The sequence below is a fragment of the Hyperolius riggenbachi genome, chromosome 1, assembly GCF_040937935.1.
Source record: "Hyperolius riggenbachi isolate aHypRig1 chromosome 1, aHypRig1.pri, whole genome shotgun sequence".
Lineage (NCBI taxonomy): Eukaryota > Metazoa > Chordata > Amphibia > Anura > Hyperoliidae > Hyperolius > Hyperolius riggenbachi.
This window is the reverse complement of record NC_090646.1, coordinates 132736511-132757734: the sequence shown is the minus strand read 5'-3', so window position 1 is coordinate 132757734 and position 21224 is coordinate 132736511. Positions and strand designations below refer to the sequence as shown.

At 43.6% G+C, this 21224-nt stretch overlaps 1 protein-coding gene across 2 annotated transcripts in view; it reads left to right on the top strand.

Annotated features, from left to right (window-relative positions):
* The first annotated feature begins 384 nt into the window (after positions 1–384).
* LNX1 (ligand of numb-protein X 1) overlaps positions 385–21224 on the top strand; it is a 226713-nt gene continuing 205873 nt past the window's right edge. Inside the window, exons 1-2 of one of the 2 annotated variants that reach the window (XM_068278564.1) lie at positions 385–501; positions 16611–17057. In XM_068278564.1, the coding sequence (XP_068134665.1) occupies positions 16663–17057 (395 nt within the window). In that variant the 5' untranslated portion in view covers positions 385–501; positions 16611–16662. The remainder of the gene's footprint in view (positions 502–16610; positions 17058–21224) is intronic. The other variant, XM_068278563.1, reaches the window with a different exon arrangement.

Genomic DNA, 21224 nt, shown 5'->3' with positions numbered 1-21224 from the left:
TGAGCGCATTTTTCACGTTTGCACGCGATCGCAAATTTTCGCGAAAACAGCCATGGTATGAGTTATCACGGTTTAGTGAATCAAGCCCATAGTGTGAACAAGCCCTTTGTGTGTATTTTTTTTTTTATTTAGTGCTTGCAATTGTATTACTATTATGAACACAATGCTTATCCAGATTGCAGGATGTAATCAATTAAATAATTATGTGCAAATAGGTTCAGTGGTGGGCGAACAGAGAGAGAGAGAAGCAGAGCAGTGTTTCTATTTCCCAATCTACATATGAATAGCATTCTGAAGCAAGGCTCACCTGCCTGCAGAGGCGTGCCCTGTGAGCTCACCCAACGAATGCTTCGTGGGAATAACCTGCTAATTCATTTACAGGAAGAGTTCTGAAGCCTTTTCACCTTGTGGCTGGAAATAAACACGTCAACTCCGAAGTTTGTTCAGGAAAATGGCTGTACGAATCTCAGGACACAGAGGACCTCTCTTCTACACATAAAGGTAAAGCCAATTTCAGCTAATGCTGTAGAGTTTCATAGATTCACTGTGTCTATATTATACAGAGCTATCATGTGCTAGTGAGAAGTTGTGCTAGAAGATTTTTACTCGTATAGCCTCTGAGTTCTGAGTTCGCAAGCAACAAATGACCTTTTCAACCAAAGTACAAGCAGATTTGACAGCTACCACAACCAAAGTTACCAGCTACCTGGGACAGAATTGTCAATACTGGGCACTTATGACAGTCGTGTAATCTAAAGCTACCTATAAGTACGGAGAAATGTGAGGTAAGGTTCAACAAGACAAACTGTGTGTACAGTTCGCAGAGCGTCAACTTCCTGTGCTAAGGTGAAGATCTGGTTTCTGTGAAAAAATGAATTACTAGGAAATTTTCACCTCATCTCTGACAATCTGAGATGTGATCTGTATTCCACATGATTATAGTTCCTGTCAAAACTGGCGGGGGTACGGCTAATCTACAGCCAAAATGCCATATTAGGATGTAAGTGCTATTGCGGTATAGCCAGAAGCGTCATGCCAGGTTACTGATGCTAGGAGAGTAAATTTAGCACATGAATCAGCTAGCCAATGACGAATGATCAATGCAGGCCAAAAATGTAATCTACTGAGATGGATTTTTTGTGTATGCATTACGTTACTATGTTATGTGCATGGGAATGCACCAGAGTTTAACGGATCTTCCCTATTTGCCACCACATTGGTGCTGGTTCAATCATTAGCAAGGATGGATTTACGTTTTCTGCCCCAAGACCAACTTTCTTGTATCTCCTTTTTTATCTGCAACATTCCCCTCCTTTTCCTTTTGCAGCCCCTATTCCATTAATGTATAGCAGCCCCTTCAGTTATATACAGATACCTTGGGCAGCAGCTCCCTATTTCAATTTGTTGTTCCCAATTTGCAACCTCGATATTCCATGTGCAGCGTCTTCTTCCATATGCAGCAATCCCTCTTCCATGTCAAGCTGCCCACTGGCCAGCTGCCGCCCAAGGCTCAGGCCTTTGTGGCCTTATCAGAAATCCGGCCCTGGTTATTCAAATGTTCCCCACTGAATAAATGCTACTAGGTATAGAGTACTGTCCACAGTGCTAGTGGCTTCAGGCTTTACAGATGTGACATTTCTGTCCCCTGAAATTATGTGTCATGATCATTTGTCTGTGTAACTTTAGTATACAGATGGAAGGTGGGTCAAAGTTTCTTACTAGTCAGTTATCTGCAAACGTAAGTATTGAATCTATGGTTACATTTTACATAATGCCCAGTCATGGTGAACTAGTTGCTCCTGTCTCAGACTTTCTCATATATAAAAACTATATATATGGCTTCCTTATAATGCAAGACACATCTGGCTACCTAATACTGATATCTAAAGGGATATTTGCTACTTAATTATTTTATCTGGGGTAACATGGCTACTTAATTCTTGTATCTGTAGCCACGTGGCTTCTTAATTGTTGTATATTGGGGACACCTGGCTATGCCATTCTTTGATATGGAGGCATATGACTACTTTATTACTTTATCTGGAGGCATGTGACAACTACATTATTTTGTCTGAAGGCATGTAACTATGGTACTTCATTATTTTATCTGGAGGCAGGTGACTAAATTATTTTATCTGGAGACCTGTAACTACTTAATACTTGTATATTTAAGAACATAGCTACTTAAAGTGAACCTGAGATGAACAAATAGTATATATTTATACTTACCTCTGGCTTCCACCAGCCCCATAAGGTGCGTGGGCTCCCTCGCCATCCTCTCCAGTCACCACGTTATCTTCCAATTAGCTCTGGTAATCTGGTTAGCCATGCTGTTCTGGCATGTGTGGCTCAGCCGCGCGCACCCCCGTTATCCTCCTGTGTCTGGGACAGTTATGCGCCTGTGCAGTACTCCTGTGCAGGCACAGAATGCTCCAGGATGCGCAGAAGCCCATGGCTGGCCGTGACTGGCCAGATTACTGGGGCTGATTTGGAAGACAAGTGAACGTCCAGGAAGGCCAGGAACCGGGGGTGGGGGTGGCTATTAAACTTATGTATCTTGGGGGCCTAGTGACTAATACATTCTGGTATCTGGGGAATCACACAGCTGCCTGAGAATGGTAGTGAAGCCTGCACATAAAAAAACTGCAGGATAATAAATTGCGGTCTCCCATTGCTCATTGGACTGAGATCTTCAACTTCTCTGACTACACTTTCAACCGATAAACTGAAAGGCTGGGAAAATTCATGGCTCTGTCTGGAGCCATGTATGGTCTTCATCTGTCTTTGCTTACCTCTGTCTTGGGAGGGGCACCTATTACTCTTGTACTATTACTGCTGTGTTGGAGATGAGGGGCCCAAAAGTCTGCCTAATGTTGGGAATACACGGTTCGTTTCTGGCTCTCGATTCTCCTCTGGATTGTTTTTGCCGCTCGATTCTGCAGTAGATTCTCTTAGCTCGTTTTTATCTTTTTCCATTCACTTCTATCAGAAATCGAGCGGCGAAAGAATCGAAAGGGAGATCGGACATGTCGGAAATTATCGATCAATCTAATCACCTAAAAAACGAACCGTGTATTACCAGCACAACACTGCTATCTGGGGGAGATGAAGGCTGCCTAATACTGCCAATTGTAGTTGAATGACAAGGGCTATCTAATATTTCTAATACTGCTATCTAGGAAGGGGGAAGTTACACACACAATTTATCATGATTAACCACATAACGACCGCCTAACGCCGATAGGCGGCGGCTGGTCGTTTGTGGGTTTCCATGGAAACGGCCGCTCGAACGGCCGTTCCATGTCAGTTCACGGAGGGTGTCTCTATGAACAGCCTGCGAGCCTCCAATCGCGGCTCGCAGGCGAAATGTAAACACGCGGGGAAGAAATCCCCTGTGTTTACATCCTACGGCGCTGCTGTCACAGCAGCACCGTAAAGGAGATCGGCGATCCACGGCCTCTGAGTGGCCAGGGATCACCGACATCTGATAGGCTGAAGCCTATCAGAGGTGGTACAGGGCGGATCACCGTCCTGTACCGCCCATAGTAAGAGGGAGGGGGGAATAGCGCTGCAGAGGGGGGCTTTGACTAACCCCCCCACACACACACACACACACACACACACACAGCGCAGCGGCGATCAGACCCCCCCAGCAAGACATCCCCCCTAGTGGGGAAAAAAGGGGGGAAGTCTGATCGCCCTGCATGGAGAGCCCACGCAGCACAGATCAGTGCCCTGGTCCTTAAGTGGTTAAACTGATGCCGTTTTCTTTTTTTTATTTGAACATTGCCTCCTTAAAGAGAAACCGTAACCAAGAATTGAACTTCATCCCAATCAGTAGATGATACCCCCTTTCCCATGAGAAAACTATTCCTTTTCTCAAACGGATCATCAGGTTGCTCTGTATTGTTGATATTGTAGTGAAACCCCTCCCACAAAGGTACTGACACCACACCTTGTTGCATTGTGGGAAATAACAGTTGTTTACAGCTGTTTCCAACTGCCAAAGAAGCAAGCAGCATCACCTGCCAGCAGTAAAAATGTCACCATGTGATAAATGTCAGAATGTAAATCAGGGAGGTTAAAGATTTTACAATGAGCAAACACTGACTAAATTATTTATACATAATTATTGTAAAAATTAAGCACTTTTTTATTAGATTATTTTTACTGGAGTTCCTCTTTATGGACCCTCTGCATGGCCTTGCTCCAAGCATTCATGTTGGAGAGATTGGGAAGAAGATTTCAGTGTGTCCATGTGGCACAAAAGATTTCTGAGAAGGCACCCATTTCTCTTAAAGAGGCACTATAGGGACATTTAGGCTACTGGGATAACCCTAGTAGCACGTTTCTAATAATAAGAGAAAGACGTATTAGGTAGTGTATCTGTTTACAAATGCCAGCTGTATAGGATAATTTATAGCACCTCTTACAGACCCTGTCCATCACTAGAAAGCGACCCCCTCCTCTGTTCAGCTGTAAGCTATTTCTATCCTCTCCGTGTGTGAGTTAAAAGCCTGGATTGTAGGCTGGCTCCTCAGCAGCAAGTAGTATGGATTTCTTAGGTAAATAAACAGGAAGCTGCTTGTTTATTTACCTAAGTTATCTGTGCTTGACGTGGAGCCAACATTACAGAACAGGCTTTTATCTCGGTATAGAATTAGCCTTTAGGGCCCATTCACACTACGGTGATTAGCGGCCAATTCTTGCTAATCGCCAAAGCGCTAGTGCTTTTTAAAGTGCTAGCGTAATAGAAACTACATGGCAGTGATCTCACTGCCGTGATTGCCGCCAATCACGAGCATTTTGCGATTAGCACCAATCGCAAAATGTGTTACCTGCAACATTTTTGCCGTGATTCTGGAGCGATCGCGGAAGTGTCCATTGATTTTACTGAGCTAATTGCAGTAAAATCACCTGCACAAAACACTAAGCGCTACCGTTTTGCGATTTCAGGTGTGAATGGGCCTTTATTGCTGAGCTGAACAGAGAAAGGCGTCGCTTCTCTCTAGAATGAAGGCTGGGATCTGTCAGAGGTGCTATAAATTATCCTATCCATCCGGCATTTGTAACCAGGTACACTACCTAATATGTGTTTCTCTTACTATTAGAAACATGCTACTAGGGTTATCCCAGTAGCCTAAATTTCGCTTTAGTGCCCCTTTAACTCATCATACTGGATGAGACACCTTGGCCACAATAAAGTTTTTCTGGGCAGTTGCATCCTGTACAAACAGGTTATTGTATTTGTTTATACACATTAGCTGTAGTAATGCAGCAATTAGATGATACCACAGATTACTATATCAGCAAATGAAATTAGGACACGTGAAGTCCTTGTGCTACTTAATTACAAATAAGTGGTGCAATATGCCCTACATATAACATTACAATCACACAGCCTCTGTAGTTTGAACACATCTGAATCCACATTAGACTGAAGTCTATCGGAAGCAAAACATCAAGCTAAATGTATGTATTTTTAAAGCAGACCTGCATTCAGAACTTCCTCTCTGCTCTAAAAGATGTGTAACTGCATAATGACCTTTAAAGAAAAACATTTATTTGTTACAGCTGATACAAATCATGAAATAAATCTGCACTGTTTCTACTTCCTGCTTTCATGGAAGTAGACATATTGTTTATACCCTGTGCTTTCAAATGAGCTTATCTGCTATGGCAGCCACCTGACATGGGATAGATCAAATTACAACTTGTGATTAGTTACAGATGAGGGGGAATTAGACAAGCTAAACTCTCTATGTGCATTTCTCTATGTTTTTCTTCTGTCCTGTGCAAGAGTTCAGGTCCACTTTAATGGAAATATCCCATTGTTAGGAATATCATATCTTGTAAAGTACACAAAATTAAACTGTGTATCTTATAGGAAATGTATGCTTGGAAGACATTTTCTGTGTGAAAATAGGACCTGTTTACTGACTGTAGACTGAGGTGTAGTGCAGGCACAGTGTGCTGTGACAAGGAATGGGACCTGTTTACTGTAGGCTGAGGTGTATTGCAGGCACAGTGTGCTGTGACAAGGAATGGGACCTGTTTACTGTAGGCTGAGGTGTATTGCAGGCACAGTGTGCTGTGACAAGGAATGGGACCTGTTTACTGTAGGCTGAGGTGTATTGCAGGCACAGTGTGCTGTGACAAGGAATGGGACCTGTTTACTGTAGGCTGAGGTGTATTGCAGGCACAGTGTGCTGTGACAAGGCAATCACTGGAAGCACAGCTTGTAGGAGCATGTCAAAATATTTGTACATTCAGATATTGGCCACAACATGTCCGCTGGTTGTCTCACATACATATTTGTTCCCTCCCTGAAAGGAATCTTTGTTGCTGTGATCTCTATCATTGGAGAAGGCGGAGCCCCTCCCTGTTGATCAGGCAAACCATCATTAGGGATGCTGCAGGCATTGCTGTCTGGATTCTCTAAAAGCTGTGAAAACGTTCCAACTAAAATACTTGCTTTATACAACTGGAATCATCACACACATTTATCTGTGATATCAGTACTGGGAATTACAAATATACAATATTATAAGGGGAACTACAGTACATACTGTACTGCGTTTAGGTTAAAATCCCATGGGGATAATCATCGTGTCCTTGCGATTTTCAAAGTGCGGGAAAAGTTGCATCTGATCCAATTTTAGGTCAGCAGTGGAAGTGGCTCTTTGACAAGATATCATCTACTTAGAAGCTGCATTGTTTTTAATTAGGCAGACCCACCTTTGCACACAGATGAATGATAAAGGACCACTACAGCAAAACAAGTAAGCAGTTAAAATCTGGCAGAACCGACGGTTTTGAATTAGTCCATCTCCTCATGGGAGATTATTGGGGTTTTATTTGTTTTCAAAAGCATTTGCTGGCTTTTACTGATGGCTAACACGGTACAATACCCTACTTCTACCTTGGGGCCTCATGGTGGGAGGAGTGGGACGGGCATAAAGTTACTAGCATTGGCTATGCTGCAATACAGCAATGACTGAGCCTGATTACACACGCTATGCTGCCACAAGCGTGCGTAGCATGCAGGGAGCCAGCACTCACTCAGATGAGATGTATTGGCTTTTAGAATCTCTTGCTGACGCATCGGGGCTGTCGTATAATGGCTAAATTCCTGCCACTGTTGGCCCCAAATTGCTGCCTCAGCCAAGAACCATCTAGGCTCGGACACATGTGCAACTTTTCCGCGCAACTACTGTATCGTCCAAACTTAAGGTTCGTACACAGGTCTGACGGAAGGCAACGACGGGTCCGTCGGCACCTCCCGCTGGGCGGGTTTTTAGCAGACAGTACAGCGTGTGTACAGTCTGTCGGCGGACTGATAAGGCTGTTTCTGAACGATCGGCCCGGCGGATCGCTCAGAAACAGCCTTATCAGTCTGCCCGACAGGCTGTACACACGCTGTTCTGTCTGTTGAAAACCAGCCTAGCGGGAGGTGCCAACAGACCCATCGTTGCCTTCCGCCAGACGTGTGTACAAGCCTTTAGTCTTTTGGACTAGAGTTGGACATGTGTACGACTAGACGAGCGACTAATAACTGGCGGTTTAACCGATCCACCCAGTGGATCAACTCAAATGACTGCGGGGCTGATATCGTGCAGTTGGCCACGTGTACAAGTCTTTTGAGCGACTTGTACTTGTTTTGAATGCAGCCGTATCATGCAGTCCATCATTCTGCTTGCGTGTGCAGTATGCAAATGAGTTAGTAATTCCGTTGTTTGGTGCAAGGAAAATACAAGTGCATACATCGCTGGGTGGTCCTGTTGGCCATGTCGTCAGGTTGGTTGTGCGCTTTTGTGGGACATGTGAGCAAGCCTTTATGCTGGGCATACACGACTCGACTCCTGCCGCGTCCCCGCGGATCGATTCCCGCTCGTCCCCGCCGGCGCTTCTTATTTTCCGCTCCATTCGCCGCTATTGTCCGCCCGCGGGTATCGAGCGCGGAATCGATCCCCGCGGTGATCGAACACGTCGGATATTATCAATCGAGCCATCAGGTTTGATTGATAAGCCTCCCTCGACGCCGTGTATGTCCAGCATTAGGGCTGGGTCAGACGGACGTTTGGAGGCGTCGCGTTCGTTGGCGTCGCGGCGGCAATGCGTTCGGGCTTTCAGCAGCGTTCGCGTTGCATTCGGATGCGGTCGCGTTTTTTCTTCCCCTAGGGGGACATTACCCGTAGCGGTTAACCGCCCCTGGAAGCTACATGTAGCTTCCAGGGGCTCCTTGAACGCCAGGGAAAATCGGGACCCGAACGCCGCGTTCGTGCAAACGCGCATGAAAGCTTGGTACAACTTGAATGGGAGCGTTTAACGCCAAGCCCTGAACGCTGGCTGTAAATGCTCTGCAAGCGTCCGTCTGAACCAGCCCTAAGTTTACCTGCACCCCACCAGGTCACAACACTCTCAATGTTTATATGTAGGGTAGTGTTGATAAAGTGTGATTGAGGATAATGGGGAAAAAATGAAAGCTCATTGGTAGCTGAACAAACAAGTTATCTGTGCCATACCCTACCACACCTGATAAGATAAAGCAGAAAAATACACAATTGTGAAGAGTTCAGTGCAGTGCTGGAGCTGCTTATCTTCCAGTTTCTGTATCTAGATAAAGGCTGTAATATAATGCCTTGTACATATAATGCAATTTCCCATTAGATTGATGGTCAAATCGATAATTTCTGAAAGGTCTGATCTGATTTCGGATTGTTTTTATGATCGATTTTCCGAACATTTCTTTACAAAATCAATCAGAAAAATGATTGGAAATCAGATCGGAGCTGTTGGAAATTGATTCGACCATCAATCTGATGGAAAATTGCATAGTGTGTACCAGGCATGATGCCTAATACACATGGTACGATTTTCCGTGCGATAGATGGATCAGATAGATAAAATCCGTCATGTCCAATATTGCTCCCGATCATTTCCGCGCTCTATTTCTCATAGCAGTGAATGTAAAAAGATAAGAAAAACGAATAAAGATAAGAGAATCGAGCGCAGAATCGAGTGCCGAAAAACGATCAGGTCGCCAAATTGCACGAAAAAACATAACATGTGTACGTAGCATTAGACCTGCCTTCAAGCCAAGCAAACATTTCCTATGGGCCTATTTCCACTTAGCCCAAATCTGGGCCGGATCTGCAGCGTTTCCCCGCATACGAGAGGTGCAGGGAAACACTGCCTATCCCTTGAATGGCTTACCACCTAGATCGCAATGTGGTGTGAATCTGGACAGCATGCAGCCGAATCACTATAGCTATGCATGGCACGGCTTAGCGATTTGGGCTGTGGCTACGCAGCAGTTCAGGAGCCACGGCAGAGTGAGAAGCGGCCGTGGCACCTAGTGGAAATCGGCCCTATTTTATAATTGTATGCTTATTTCATCATGTATTTAAAAAAATCACTTTAAGTTTACTGACAGATAGCTGATTTTTTTTAATCAATGGCTTCTCCTTTCATTTCCTAATGATTCCCAGATGCTTTAGGTAGGAAGGTACGAAGGGAACCGGATGTGTCTAATGAAACCATGGAGTACGTAATGTTATTACCTATACAGACCTGAAGCTTTGCGTATGCTTACTGTATTTTTTTTCCTATTGTCTCTCCTCTAACCACTTTCTGAGAACAACGAAGTTGTTCTGCCTGCTTGGCAAGTTTGAATGGCCTATAGTCACACAAGCATCTATAACAGGAGCAGAGAGGCTACATACAAATCAATTACAGCTCCTCTGTCACCAGAACTTCGTATTGCTATTGACAGCATTTTTAGACCATTTTATTATACTCTTTCCTGCTGAGCCGGTGTTAAAGCCATGGCTGCCAATACAGAAAACTATCTTCCCACATCTGCTAATTATTGGAAGGTGCACAAAAAATCTTCACTTTTTCTGGGATAGATCCTCAGGGACATCTGTATGGCTGATATTGTGATGAAACCCCTCCCACAGTGTGATGTCAGGGCCGTGGTCCTGACAATTTCCTGTCTGTGAACCTCATTGCACTGTGGGAAATAACAACTGTTACCAACTGCCAAGCAAGCGGTAGCTCCCTCTGCCCCTAGAACTCCCAGTAAACAAACATTCTGTAGAGATAAACTGATAGAACTAAATATGTAAAAAAACATAAGCAGTTTTATTTATTCTATTAATTGTCACTACAGTTCCTCTTTAAAATGTATATATGTATATCTAACCTCATGGAGAGGAGCTACCATTGACATAAAAAAGCAGGTGATGAGATTAAGAAAAATTATTAAGAGAGGTGCCTCTCGGCACTGGATAATAGGGATTTGGCACTACAGGCCACAAGTACTGAAAGTCCTGATTAGAGATGGCCCCAACTGTTCGCCGTTGAACAGTAGTCTGCAAATGTCCGCTGTTCGCATTTGCGGCGAACATTTGGCGTGTTTGACCAGCCCCCTATACATCCTCATTAAGCTAAATTTTGACTACTTACCTCAGAGTCAGCAGACACATGGCAGCCAATCAGCTAGCACCCCCTGCTGGACCAACCACCCCCCTATCAAAAAGCGGTTGCCATATTAGATTTATTCTCTGTCTGCAGTGATAGTGAGAGCAGGGTCAGACTTGCTGCAGATAGGTAGGGAAAGCATTAGCTAGGCCTGTGTTCTTGTTCCTCTCTGACTACTTGCTGAAAGCACCCCAAATAGCCCTTTTGAGGGCTAGTACATCGGTCTCCTGTGTTCGTTTTTGTGTGTGTGACACTCCACAGCCCACTGACACCCATAGCTGTGCACACTACTGCTATTTGTTGCCACATTAAGTTGCAGGCACAGAGTACCACTCCAGTGCATTATTTGTAGGAATGTAATGTGATTTCTGCCCTTTAGCAATGAAAACACGACTGCGTCAACTCTGTAATTTTTGGTGTTACTTTTGGCATGGATCCCTCTCTGGCATGCCACAGTCCAGGTGTTAGACCGCTTGAAACAACTTTTCCATCACTTTTATGTCCAGAAACAGTCTTTGTAGGTTTTAAAATTCGCCTGCCCATTAAAGTCTATGGAGGTTCGCCAGATTCGCCTGTTCACGAACATTTGGGGAAGTTCGAGTTTGCAAACCCATAATTTGATGTGCACGACATCTCAACACCTGATGTTAGTGTAAAAGTATTAGCAGTGTTGGGGGTCAAGAGGATGGGGTCATAGTAGGGTTAGAGAGAATTAGTATGACAATTTTATTAGTACTGATATTGTTTAGGTTATTTTTGAGTTATTAGTTATGGCCCGTTTCCACTAGAGCGAATCTGCATGCGTTTTCTGCATGCAAATTCGCATAGCCAATAATAGTCAATGGGCCTGTTTCCACTAGCCCAAAAATCTGCGCAGTGTGCTATGCACAAAAAATCTGCACAGCAGAGCCATCAGAATTCGCACACCACAAGGCTAGTGTGCGATTCGCCTGTAATGTAATTAATAGGAAAGTCACATGTCATGCGAATTCGTGTATATTTTCATGTAAAATTAATGTAAAAGCTTACAAGCACTGACATGTTTAACATCGCATACTTACAAAAATATGCGAATTTTAACGCGTTTTCGCGTTAAAAATTCACAAACAAATGTGTAGGAATTCGCATCCACATGCGAATTTGTTTGTGCGTTTTCCGCAACGGAATCGCCCACACTTGTGGAAAAGTAGATTAAGCAGAACTTTCACTTAAACTGTGAAACATGACAATTTGGGGGAAGGGTTGTTTTACAATGCAGTCATGATAAATAATGTAATACACTTGTATTATTGATTTTTCCTCGCTTCATAAAGCACATTACATCCAGTATGTACAGTATAAGCTTCTACTGTATCCCTTTACTGATGGTAAGCAAGCTACAATGTATGCTGATCCCTGTTTCGAGAATGTGCTTGTAAAATGTATTCCATTTCTGCTACATTCTCTGCACTGCTTCTCATCCCTTTGCATATCTTATCAGCACTTCAGCGTACGTTAGGTATGAATGTGCACCAGTGTTGCCATCTCATTCCTTTGGCTACAGACATGTGTACATTATGCAGGATCTGCAGTTAATTACATACAAACAGTGTCTAAATGTATGTATACCAACCACAAAGTCTATGTACGTTTTGTGTCAGTAATTAAAGTGATGACTTGGCAACACTGGTACAGACTAGTGATGAGTCACATCTTAGCATAAACAATGTATGTCACATGCCAGTAGTATAATATAAGAGCTGGAATCAGTAATATAAGTATATGGAATTATTGATCAGAGCTTAACCTTCAAATACATTAGCTGCACTATGTGCACCAGAGCCGGGACAAGGTCCTCCAGCACCCAAGGCTGAGACACCAAAGTGCGCCCCTCCATCCCTCCCCCCAGTCATCACACACTGATTGCTCTTAGACTAAGAGGCACCCCAGGGCCTCCAACAACTTAATCTCTAATTATCTGGCTTGTAGTCACTTCCATGTATCTCCTTTTCTTATTTCTTTCTGCTTCAAACACAATTAGGAATGACAGCTGAATGAATTGTGCGCCCCCTCCTACACTGCGCCCTGAGGCTGGAGCCTCTCTAGCCTATGCCTCGGCCCGGCCCTGATGTGCACACTACACTCTAATAGAAAACCAAAGATATCTTATTAAAAGTACCCAATTAGTTACATTAGGTATCGCAGGCCACCTATGTGTATTGTTCTCTCTTGTTTGTAATATGCTTTGAATGGCTGCTAAAAACTGCATTTCTGCTCTTAAAGAGAACCCGAGGTGGGGATATGGGGGGCAGGTGGGACACAGAGAGGCATGTTCTCTGCCTAATGACATGGCTCTGTGTCCCCCAATCTCCGCTCTCTGCCCCCCCCCCCCCTGAGTTTAGCGACAAGAGTTGCCGCTAACTCGGTGGTAAACAGAGAGGAGAGGAATTCCCTGTTTAAAATGCCCACCAGGAACGTTCCTACAGGGTTTCCTGAGCTGCCATAGGGCAGCCCTCTCTCCCTGGCCGCGCCTCCTGCCGATCCCCCAACTCCCTGCACGCTATGAGAGACAACACAGTCTCTCAGTGCAGTGCTGTGACCCAGAGGTCATGCAAGTGAATGTGGGCTATTGCAGGCCACGGGAGGTTTTTGCGGCTACCTGATCCACTCAGCCCTGCGGATCAGGTAGCCTAAGGCTGTACACAAGCCCAACTGATGTCGATGATCAGGAGCTGATCCCGTTGAGCAACAATTCTTGGCCTGGCTGCACACTCGTGTGTAGCTGATGACGCATTGTGTTGCTATGCAGGGAGAGGGGGGAAATTTAATTTGTCTGCTAAGTTGTATGGCTCTGCAGTGAGCTTTTAAAGCTGCAGAGCTCTGAACTGTAAAAAATCACCTGGTCACTAGGGGAGTGTAAGCCTATGGTCCTTAAGTGGTTAAACCATGTTGCCCAATTGTCGGGTAACAATGCCGCAAGTATTGCCCAGTGGGTACTTGCCATTAGTATTGTCACTTACAACCTTGGATGTCCATTTAGCCTGATTATGTGTAGCAGCAGTGAACGCGGTGCTTGGGGGTTGGGGGAGTATACAGTATCATACCTCCCAACTTTTTGAGATGAGAAAGAGGGATGCTTAAGCCACACCCCTAATCATGCCCTTGTCACACCCCTGACCACCCCCCCGCCACGCCTCTAGTCACGCATACGATAAAGATTTCATAAGAAAATATGTTTTATAGATCAAACCACACTGATCCTTTCTATCCTGGTTCATTTTCCTTTATTTTAACATTTTAAAATTAAGTAATGTGTGTGTGTGTGTATATATATATATATATATATATATATATATATATATATATATATATATTTACATAGAAAGAGGGACAAAGTCCTGAGTCCTGAAAGAGGGACAAATGAGGAGGAAACAGTGATCGAGGGACAGGGCTCCCAAAGAGGGACTGTCCCTCCGAAAGAGGGACAGTTGGGAGCTATGCAGTATATACAGTAGTATATTAGTGGAATTTCTAACATGAGTAAGAGATAACACATATCTCTATAGCATCCTGTACATGCAAGATGTCAGGGCTGTTGGAAACACTCAGCTGTCATATCATTGTGCTGCTGCTGGAATGATGGCCTGCTACCCAGGAGACCAGAGAATTACGATATTATGTCATTGATGGAATGATGATAGGTCAGAAAAAAAAAATGCCAGGATATATTTAACTCCAATCCGGCATTACAGACTGCAGTCAATAGAAATGGTGACCTTTACTGATTCTCCCACCGAGTCTTTCCATCCAGATCAGATCTTCTGTCTTGTTGGAAATCTTTCCTCTGGATTTAGGAATTCAGAGAGGAGAATTGCTTCAAGAGATAGGCTTCTTATGTTTTTTTATCTGGGTCTTGGGTGTATTTTTATCTAGCTCAGATCCCACTGGTGATTATCACAGTCTTTCACAGTGCCACTCAGGAAATGGGAACAATCCATTATTCTCTTTCTGTGCTGTGACACCAAGGGTCACTCCTATACTGTACAAAAAGGTACATCTCTAGTCTTTGCTGCAGCTATGTAATTATGTGGTAGCTAAGAAAAAAGTAATACTTATTGTAAGAAGTAAACACTGCAACAGAACAGCATATAATGTGAATGCAATGAGTGGGCAGCTGTCATTCCCCATTATGTTACATAAACTGACATACAATTAAGCCCCCAACAATGGCTATACTGAATACTGTATTGCAATGGTGAATGGAACATACTTATGGCCAGCGGCAGCTGCAGCTGCTGCTGCTGACTCTGTCTATAGTAGTCCTGCTAATTCATATGTCTAAATGGAGCACATCATTGTAGAGGCATATGTGTGTGTGTGTGTGTGTGTGTGTGTGTGTGTGTGTGTGTGTGTGTGTGTGTGTGTGTTTTAGCACCATGGAATATGATGGAACTATGTACATCAATGATGATAATAAAAACAATAGCAAGTGACTGTTGGTAATTGTTTCAGATCACAGATTTTAGCACATTTGCTGTACAACCAAGCAACCTGTTCTGTTGTTGTCAGCCATAAAATCAAATTCCATTTACCCACCGCTCTGCGTTTATTATGTAGTCTACATGCAGTCTGCATGGCAAGCATATTCATTTTATCCCAGTTCCCCCTTTAGAGAGTTAATGATGTCAGGATTGGCTTCAGTCAGAGACAGTAAAGATAGATGGGAGGCAGGAACAACGGGCGGATGAGTGAGTGGCACTCTGCAGTGGGAAGCACAATGCAAGATACTAGCACCCATTCATAATTTAGTGATCCATCATAATATCATGGGGCAAGCTGTACTGATGCTACATTATCACCCGAGATGATCACAAATGATCATCTCTAATGACAAAAAAAATCTTCTAATATGTGCTCATACAGCCAACAGTGGTGTTCTGGGTGAAATGCAGAGATGATAAATATTCTATGTTACCTTGCAGAAGTAGCTTTCATTTTGCGAAAATACAAAAAACACCGCGCTAGGATATGGAATAAAACAAAAGTTGCTCAGTCCAATGTTCTAATAATAAATAAATAAAAATGTGCTGCTTCAGATTAGAACAATCTTCAAAAGTTCCAGTAGCTGGACTCCACCATGACCTCACAATTGAATACAAGGATATGAATAGATAGAGAGTAGAAAAAGTATCAGGTAACCAGCATTGAACAACATGAGTTTCTTTTAATATTCCAAAAAGTGCAAAATAACAAAACTATCTTCAATCAATAAATCCATTCATAAGTATAGGCCTAGTATAAAGTGTAATAAATCGTTTTTAGCATTTCTCTTAAAGCGGACCTGAACTCAGAAAGTCCTCTCTGCTCTAAAAGATATGCAACAGCATAATAACCTTTAAACAAAAAAAAACAATTTCTTTGTTACAGCTAATACAAATTCTACAATACATCTGCAGTTTGTCTACTTCCTGATTCATGGAAGCAGATATATTGTTAACATCCTGTGCTTTCAAATGAGCGTATCTGTAGTATGGGTCAACAACCCTTATCTTGCCTTCTTTATTTAAAGTGGACCTGAACTCAGAACTCCTCTCTGCTCTAAAAGATACACAACAGCATAATAACCTTTAAACAAAAAAACATTTCTTTGTTACACCTGACACAAATCCTAAAATAAATCTGCACAGTTTCTACTTCCTGATTCACGGAAGCAGACATATTGTTTACAGCCTGTATTTTCAAATGGGATTATCTGCATATCTGCCATAGGCAGTCATGTAACACGGGAGAGATCAAATTACAACTAGTGATTAGACACAAATGAGGGGAAATGACACAGGCTAAACTCTTTAAATACATACCGGGTGCATTTCTGTTATGTTTTCCTGTGCAGTACTGTAATGCCTAATTGGCTCTCAGTGCAGCCCTCCCCCTAACAGACTTTGATAGTAAACTGCATGCATTTAAGAAGCCAATATCAATGTGTAATTTTACTGGATACATATGTGAAAACTGCATTTCTTTGTTAAACGCTTCACTGAATCAAATAGTAATTTTTATGTTTGCCTTCTGTTCCTCTCCAAATTATTGTTTCATTTCCCTGTGGTTTTCTTTCTTAATGTAATAACCTTAAATGTTTGCTTTAGGGCAGTGTTTCCATCTGTCACTTTGGAAGATACTGGCTTCAGAAGATCAACCATGGAATCTTCTGATACAATTGAAGTGTTGGAGGATGCCCTTCCTGAGCCGTTATGTAACCTGTGTGGACAACACCATTCCACAGAAGAAAACCATTTTTACACGTACACCGAAGAGGTGGATGATGACTTAACTTGCCATATTTGTCTTCATGCGCTGGTCGAGCCTCTGGACACACCATGTGGTCACACATACTGCACCCTTTGCCTCACTAACTTCCTTTTGCATGAGAACTTTTGCCCTATGGACAGGAAGCTCATCATGTTGCAGACCTGCAAGAAGTCCACAGTGCTAGTAAGGAACTTGTTGGATAAACTTTTGGTTGTCTGCCCCTTAACGGAATATTGCAATGAAGTTTTTCCGCGGTGTGACCTTCAAGATCACCTCCTGAACAGGTATGTGCCATCTCTGCATCTTTCAGTTATCTTTAATCTCAATTTTCAATTTGTAAGCAATTGGTTTAATATATACCAGATCTCATCAGTTTTCATCCAGAAAATAAGTACTTAAAGTGAACCTCCGGACCAAAAATCTACTCAGCAGAACTGAAAAGGCTTGGTGTTTCTTTAACAGTTTCACAGCGTCAGAACTTTGTTTTTCTTACCAAAGCATCATTTTTTGCTGTATTTTTATCTAAGCTCCACCCATCAAAGAAAAAAAGCCCGGGCTTTTTTCCCTGATTCTGTGCAGAGCATGATGGGATTTCCTATGTTGTTATTCATGTTGCTTAGCAACTGGGAGGGGTTGGACAGTTGGAATGTGTATCATACTCCCTGTCACCACCTTACAACCAAAAAGATGGCTTCCATCATGAAATCAAACATTTGCCTAGAAAAAGATAGAAGACTGAGAGCCCAATATAGTGTAGCAAGTATTAATAGGGGGTGGGATGTATTATGAAATGTAAGTAATATACTCACAAACCAGGGTTGCCTTCAAAGCAACCACTGTTCAGGCAGGTGGGGAGAACAAGCCTGTCCCCACTCAGGATTAAGACGTCGCTCTCTGTGGATAGAAGGAAATTGTAGGGTAGATTACCCTTCCACCAAGGGTGGACTTCTGGATGCGCAAAGGTGTACAGAGGCGCTGGAAGGATAAAAGTAGCTAAAAAGTTTAAAATTGTTCTGGTTGCGGTGGTGGACCAACCAACCAAAAACAGACAAAAAGGCTGTCGATTTTCAAAACATATATACAGTTTATTCAATCACTCCCAGTACAAAAAGTCGCAACGCGTTTCGCAGGCAAGGACCCGCTTCTTCAGGCAATAAAGGACAGGAGCAATACACAGCGTGTAGTCTAAACGATGCTTGGCACCTCAGAGGTGCCAAGCATCGTTTAGACTACACGCTGTGTATTGCTCCTGTCCTTTATTGCCTGAAGAAGCGGGTCCTTGCCTGCGAAACGCGTTGCGAATTTTTGTACTGGGAGTGATTGAATAAACTGTATATATGTTTTGAAAATCGACAGCCTTTTTGTCTGTTTTTGGTTGGTTGGTCCACCACCGCAACCAGAACAATTTTAAACTTTTTAGCTACTTTTATCCTTCCGGCGCCTCTGTACACCTTTGCGCATCAAACATTTGCCTGTTCTTTTAAAACAGGGTGGGTAAGAGATTATATTACCTATCTATTTTAATTAACATAAGTAATGTAACTTAATGACAGTATGTTTGTTTAGGCTGAAGTTCCTCTTTAAAGAGGAACTCCAGTGAAAATAATGTAATAAAAAAGTACTTCATTTTTACAATAATTATGTATAAATGATTTAGTTAGTGTTTTCCCATTGTAAAATGTTTTAAATCCCTGATTTACATTTTGACATTTATCACATGGTGACATTTTTACTGTTGGCAGGTGATGTAGCTGCTGCATGCTTTTTTGGCAGTTGGAAACAGCTGTAAACAGCTATTTCCCACAATGCAACAAAGTTCACAGACAGGAAACTGCCAGGAGTACCACGGTCCTCAGAGTTTCTTGTGGGAGGAGTTTCACCACAATATCAGTCATACAGCGCCCCCTGATGGTCTGTTTGTGAAAAGGAATAGAGTTCTCATGTAAAAGGGGGTATCAGCTACTGATTGGGATAAAATTCAATTCTTGGTCGGAGTTTCTCTTTAAAGTGTACCTGAGACGAGGGGGGGGGGGGAAGCTTTATACATACCTGGGGCTTCCTCCATGCAGATCCCTCCCTTAACGTGGTGCAACGCCTCCTAGGTCGTACAGTTTCAGCCCCATCCTCCACGGCTAGTCTGGGCCAGTCGGTGGGGCAGGTGCAGTGTGGCCAAGCGCACTATCCCGCCTCGCTGCCATGGCTTGGAGCGTCCTGCGCAGTAGTACTGGCTGCCCGACTGGTACTGGCTGCCCGACTGGCAGGGCAGCCACCAGAGGATCTAGGAGGCTTTAGACCACGGTGAGGAACCGATCTGTGCAGATAGAGCTGGAGGAAGCCTCCAGATATGTATACTTTTTTCCCCCCTCATCTCAGGTTCAGTTTAAGACACCACCATAAACCAACTGGCCATTGTTCTGAACAGACCTACCGACAGGCTGCTGCTGCCTGTACAGAACCTGATCCTTCACTGCCTTAAGAACAAATCAGCAATACTTTTATAATACTACATGCTTGTTTCGGGTGTAAGATTCAGACACTACTGATGTATGAAAGATCAACAGGATAGCCAGGCAACTGGTATAGTTTAAATAGAAATAAATATGGCAGCCTCCATATCTCTCCCACTTCAGGTGTTGGTGGCCACATTCATGACATGACTCAGGTTATGGTGCTAAACACAATAGGCCTTTGCATACAGGTGTTCTTGTTTCTCTAAGAATATCCATTTCCATCTGATAGTTGGATGGATGAAAACAATATGGTTACAAATGCCTATTGCTGTAAATTAAAGATAAATGCAGCTTATCATTTTGTGTCCTATAAGGCTCTTTACCAATGTTATGTTGTACACCTGAAGCACGGAGCATTGCATAGCTAGGACATGGCAGTTATACTGAACAATGTGCAGCTCGTCCAAGTGACAGTTTAATGTTCTTAGTCATGCAATGATGAATCAGAGAATGAATATATCACCCTGCCATTATAAAAGAGAGCCACTTAGGGATTTCCTGGGTCACCTGACCTCAATGTTCAGTACAACAGCTAAATAGGAAAAGTAATCACTATTTGTTTTTTTACCTGGCTGGTTGGGTGTGCAAAATTGACACCCTTTGAGAATGTCAGATACAGCTTGGTTAGACTGTGTTCTTTCTATCATCACTCATATTTGTAATTAGTGAAGAGCTACCAAAGCTAGTATTGCCTAGAGCAGGGCTTTTCAACCTGTAGTACGCGTACCACCAGTGGTACTTTGCTGTTGGCCAGGTGGTACACTCCTGGTTTGCCTGCCACTTAATTACCAACCTGCCTCTTGTCCTGGTCCCGTCCAGCCTCCACAAAGTTCTGCTCCCCCTTGCTCTCTCCTCGCTGTGCTGCCCTGTGGCATACTTCAGACCTCAGATCAGCGGTGAGGAGACAGCCAGGCGAATGGTACACAGTGACTGCAGGTATACTTCAAATACAGAAAGTGACATCACTCCACCAATGCCTCCTGCTATTTCCCTCCTATATGTTCCCCCTATTCTTAAAGTGTACCAGTAAGAAAAAAGTGCCCCGGGGGAACTTACCTCGGGAGGAGGAAGCCTCTGGATTCTAAAGAAGCTCCTTGTCGGCGTGAATGCATGCGCAGTAGCGGCTCTCCGCTTATACTCTGGCAGAAACAGCCGAGCCTGATCGTGTCCTGTGCAGGCAAACCGGTGGTACTTTAAATTTTAATGCGATAAAATGGTACAATTAGTGAAAAGGTTGAAAAGCTCTGGCCTAGAGCACACAGCAGACCCTGATCACCTCCTCCCTGTCCTCCACAGGAGGAAGGAGTGGGAGGAGGAGGGTGTGGTACTGGGGAAGCAGTTCCCACTATGCTAGTAGCTCTATACTTGGTGCATCGATCTTTGCGTTATGTGACTGGTTTCTCCAGAGGAATGTAACTGAAATGGATGCAGCAAATACAAAAAAAAATGTTTAAATAATGGCATAGTGCCATATTCACCTTAAAGGACATATGCGAGGAGTTTTAATAAAAAAAACTATCTAGTTACCCGGGGCTTCCTCCAGCCCCTGGCAGCCGATGTGTTCCTCACCGTAGCTCCGCTTCCAGCCAGTGGCCCGCTCCATTACAAATGCCAACCGGCATCTACAGCGCCTGCACAAGGGCTGCTTGTGATTGTGCTCAAGTGGTCTGGAGCTACTGCGCCTACACAGAACACTCCAGACCGTGTCAGTGAAATATCGAATGGTGCTCGTGCAGGGGCAATAGATGCCGACCTGGTGAGGTTGGCATCTGCAAGGGAGAGGACCTCATGCCACCGGCTGGGAGCGGAACTGCTGCGTGGGACATATCGGCTGCCAGGGCTGGAGGAAGCCCCAGGTAAGTAGATCTTTATTATTATTATTTTTATTTTCCTCAGACCTCCTCTTTAACTAGCCATAAAACATGTTGGAGGATAAACTAG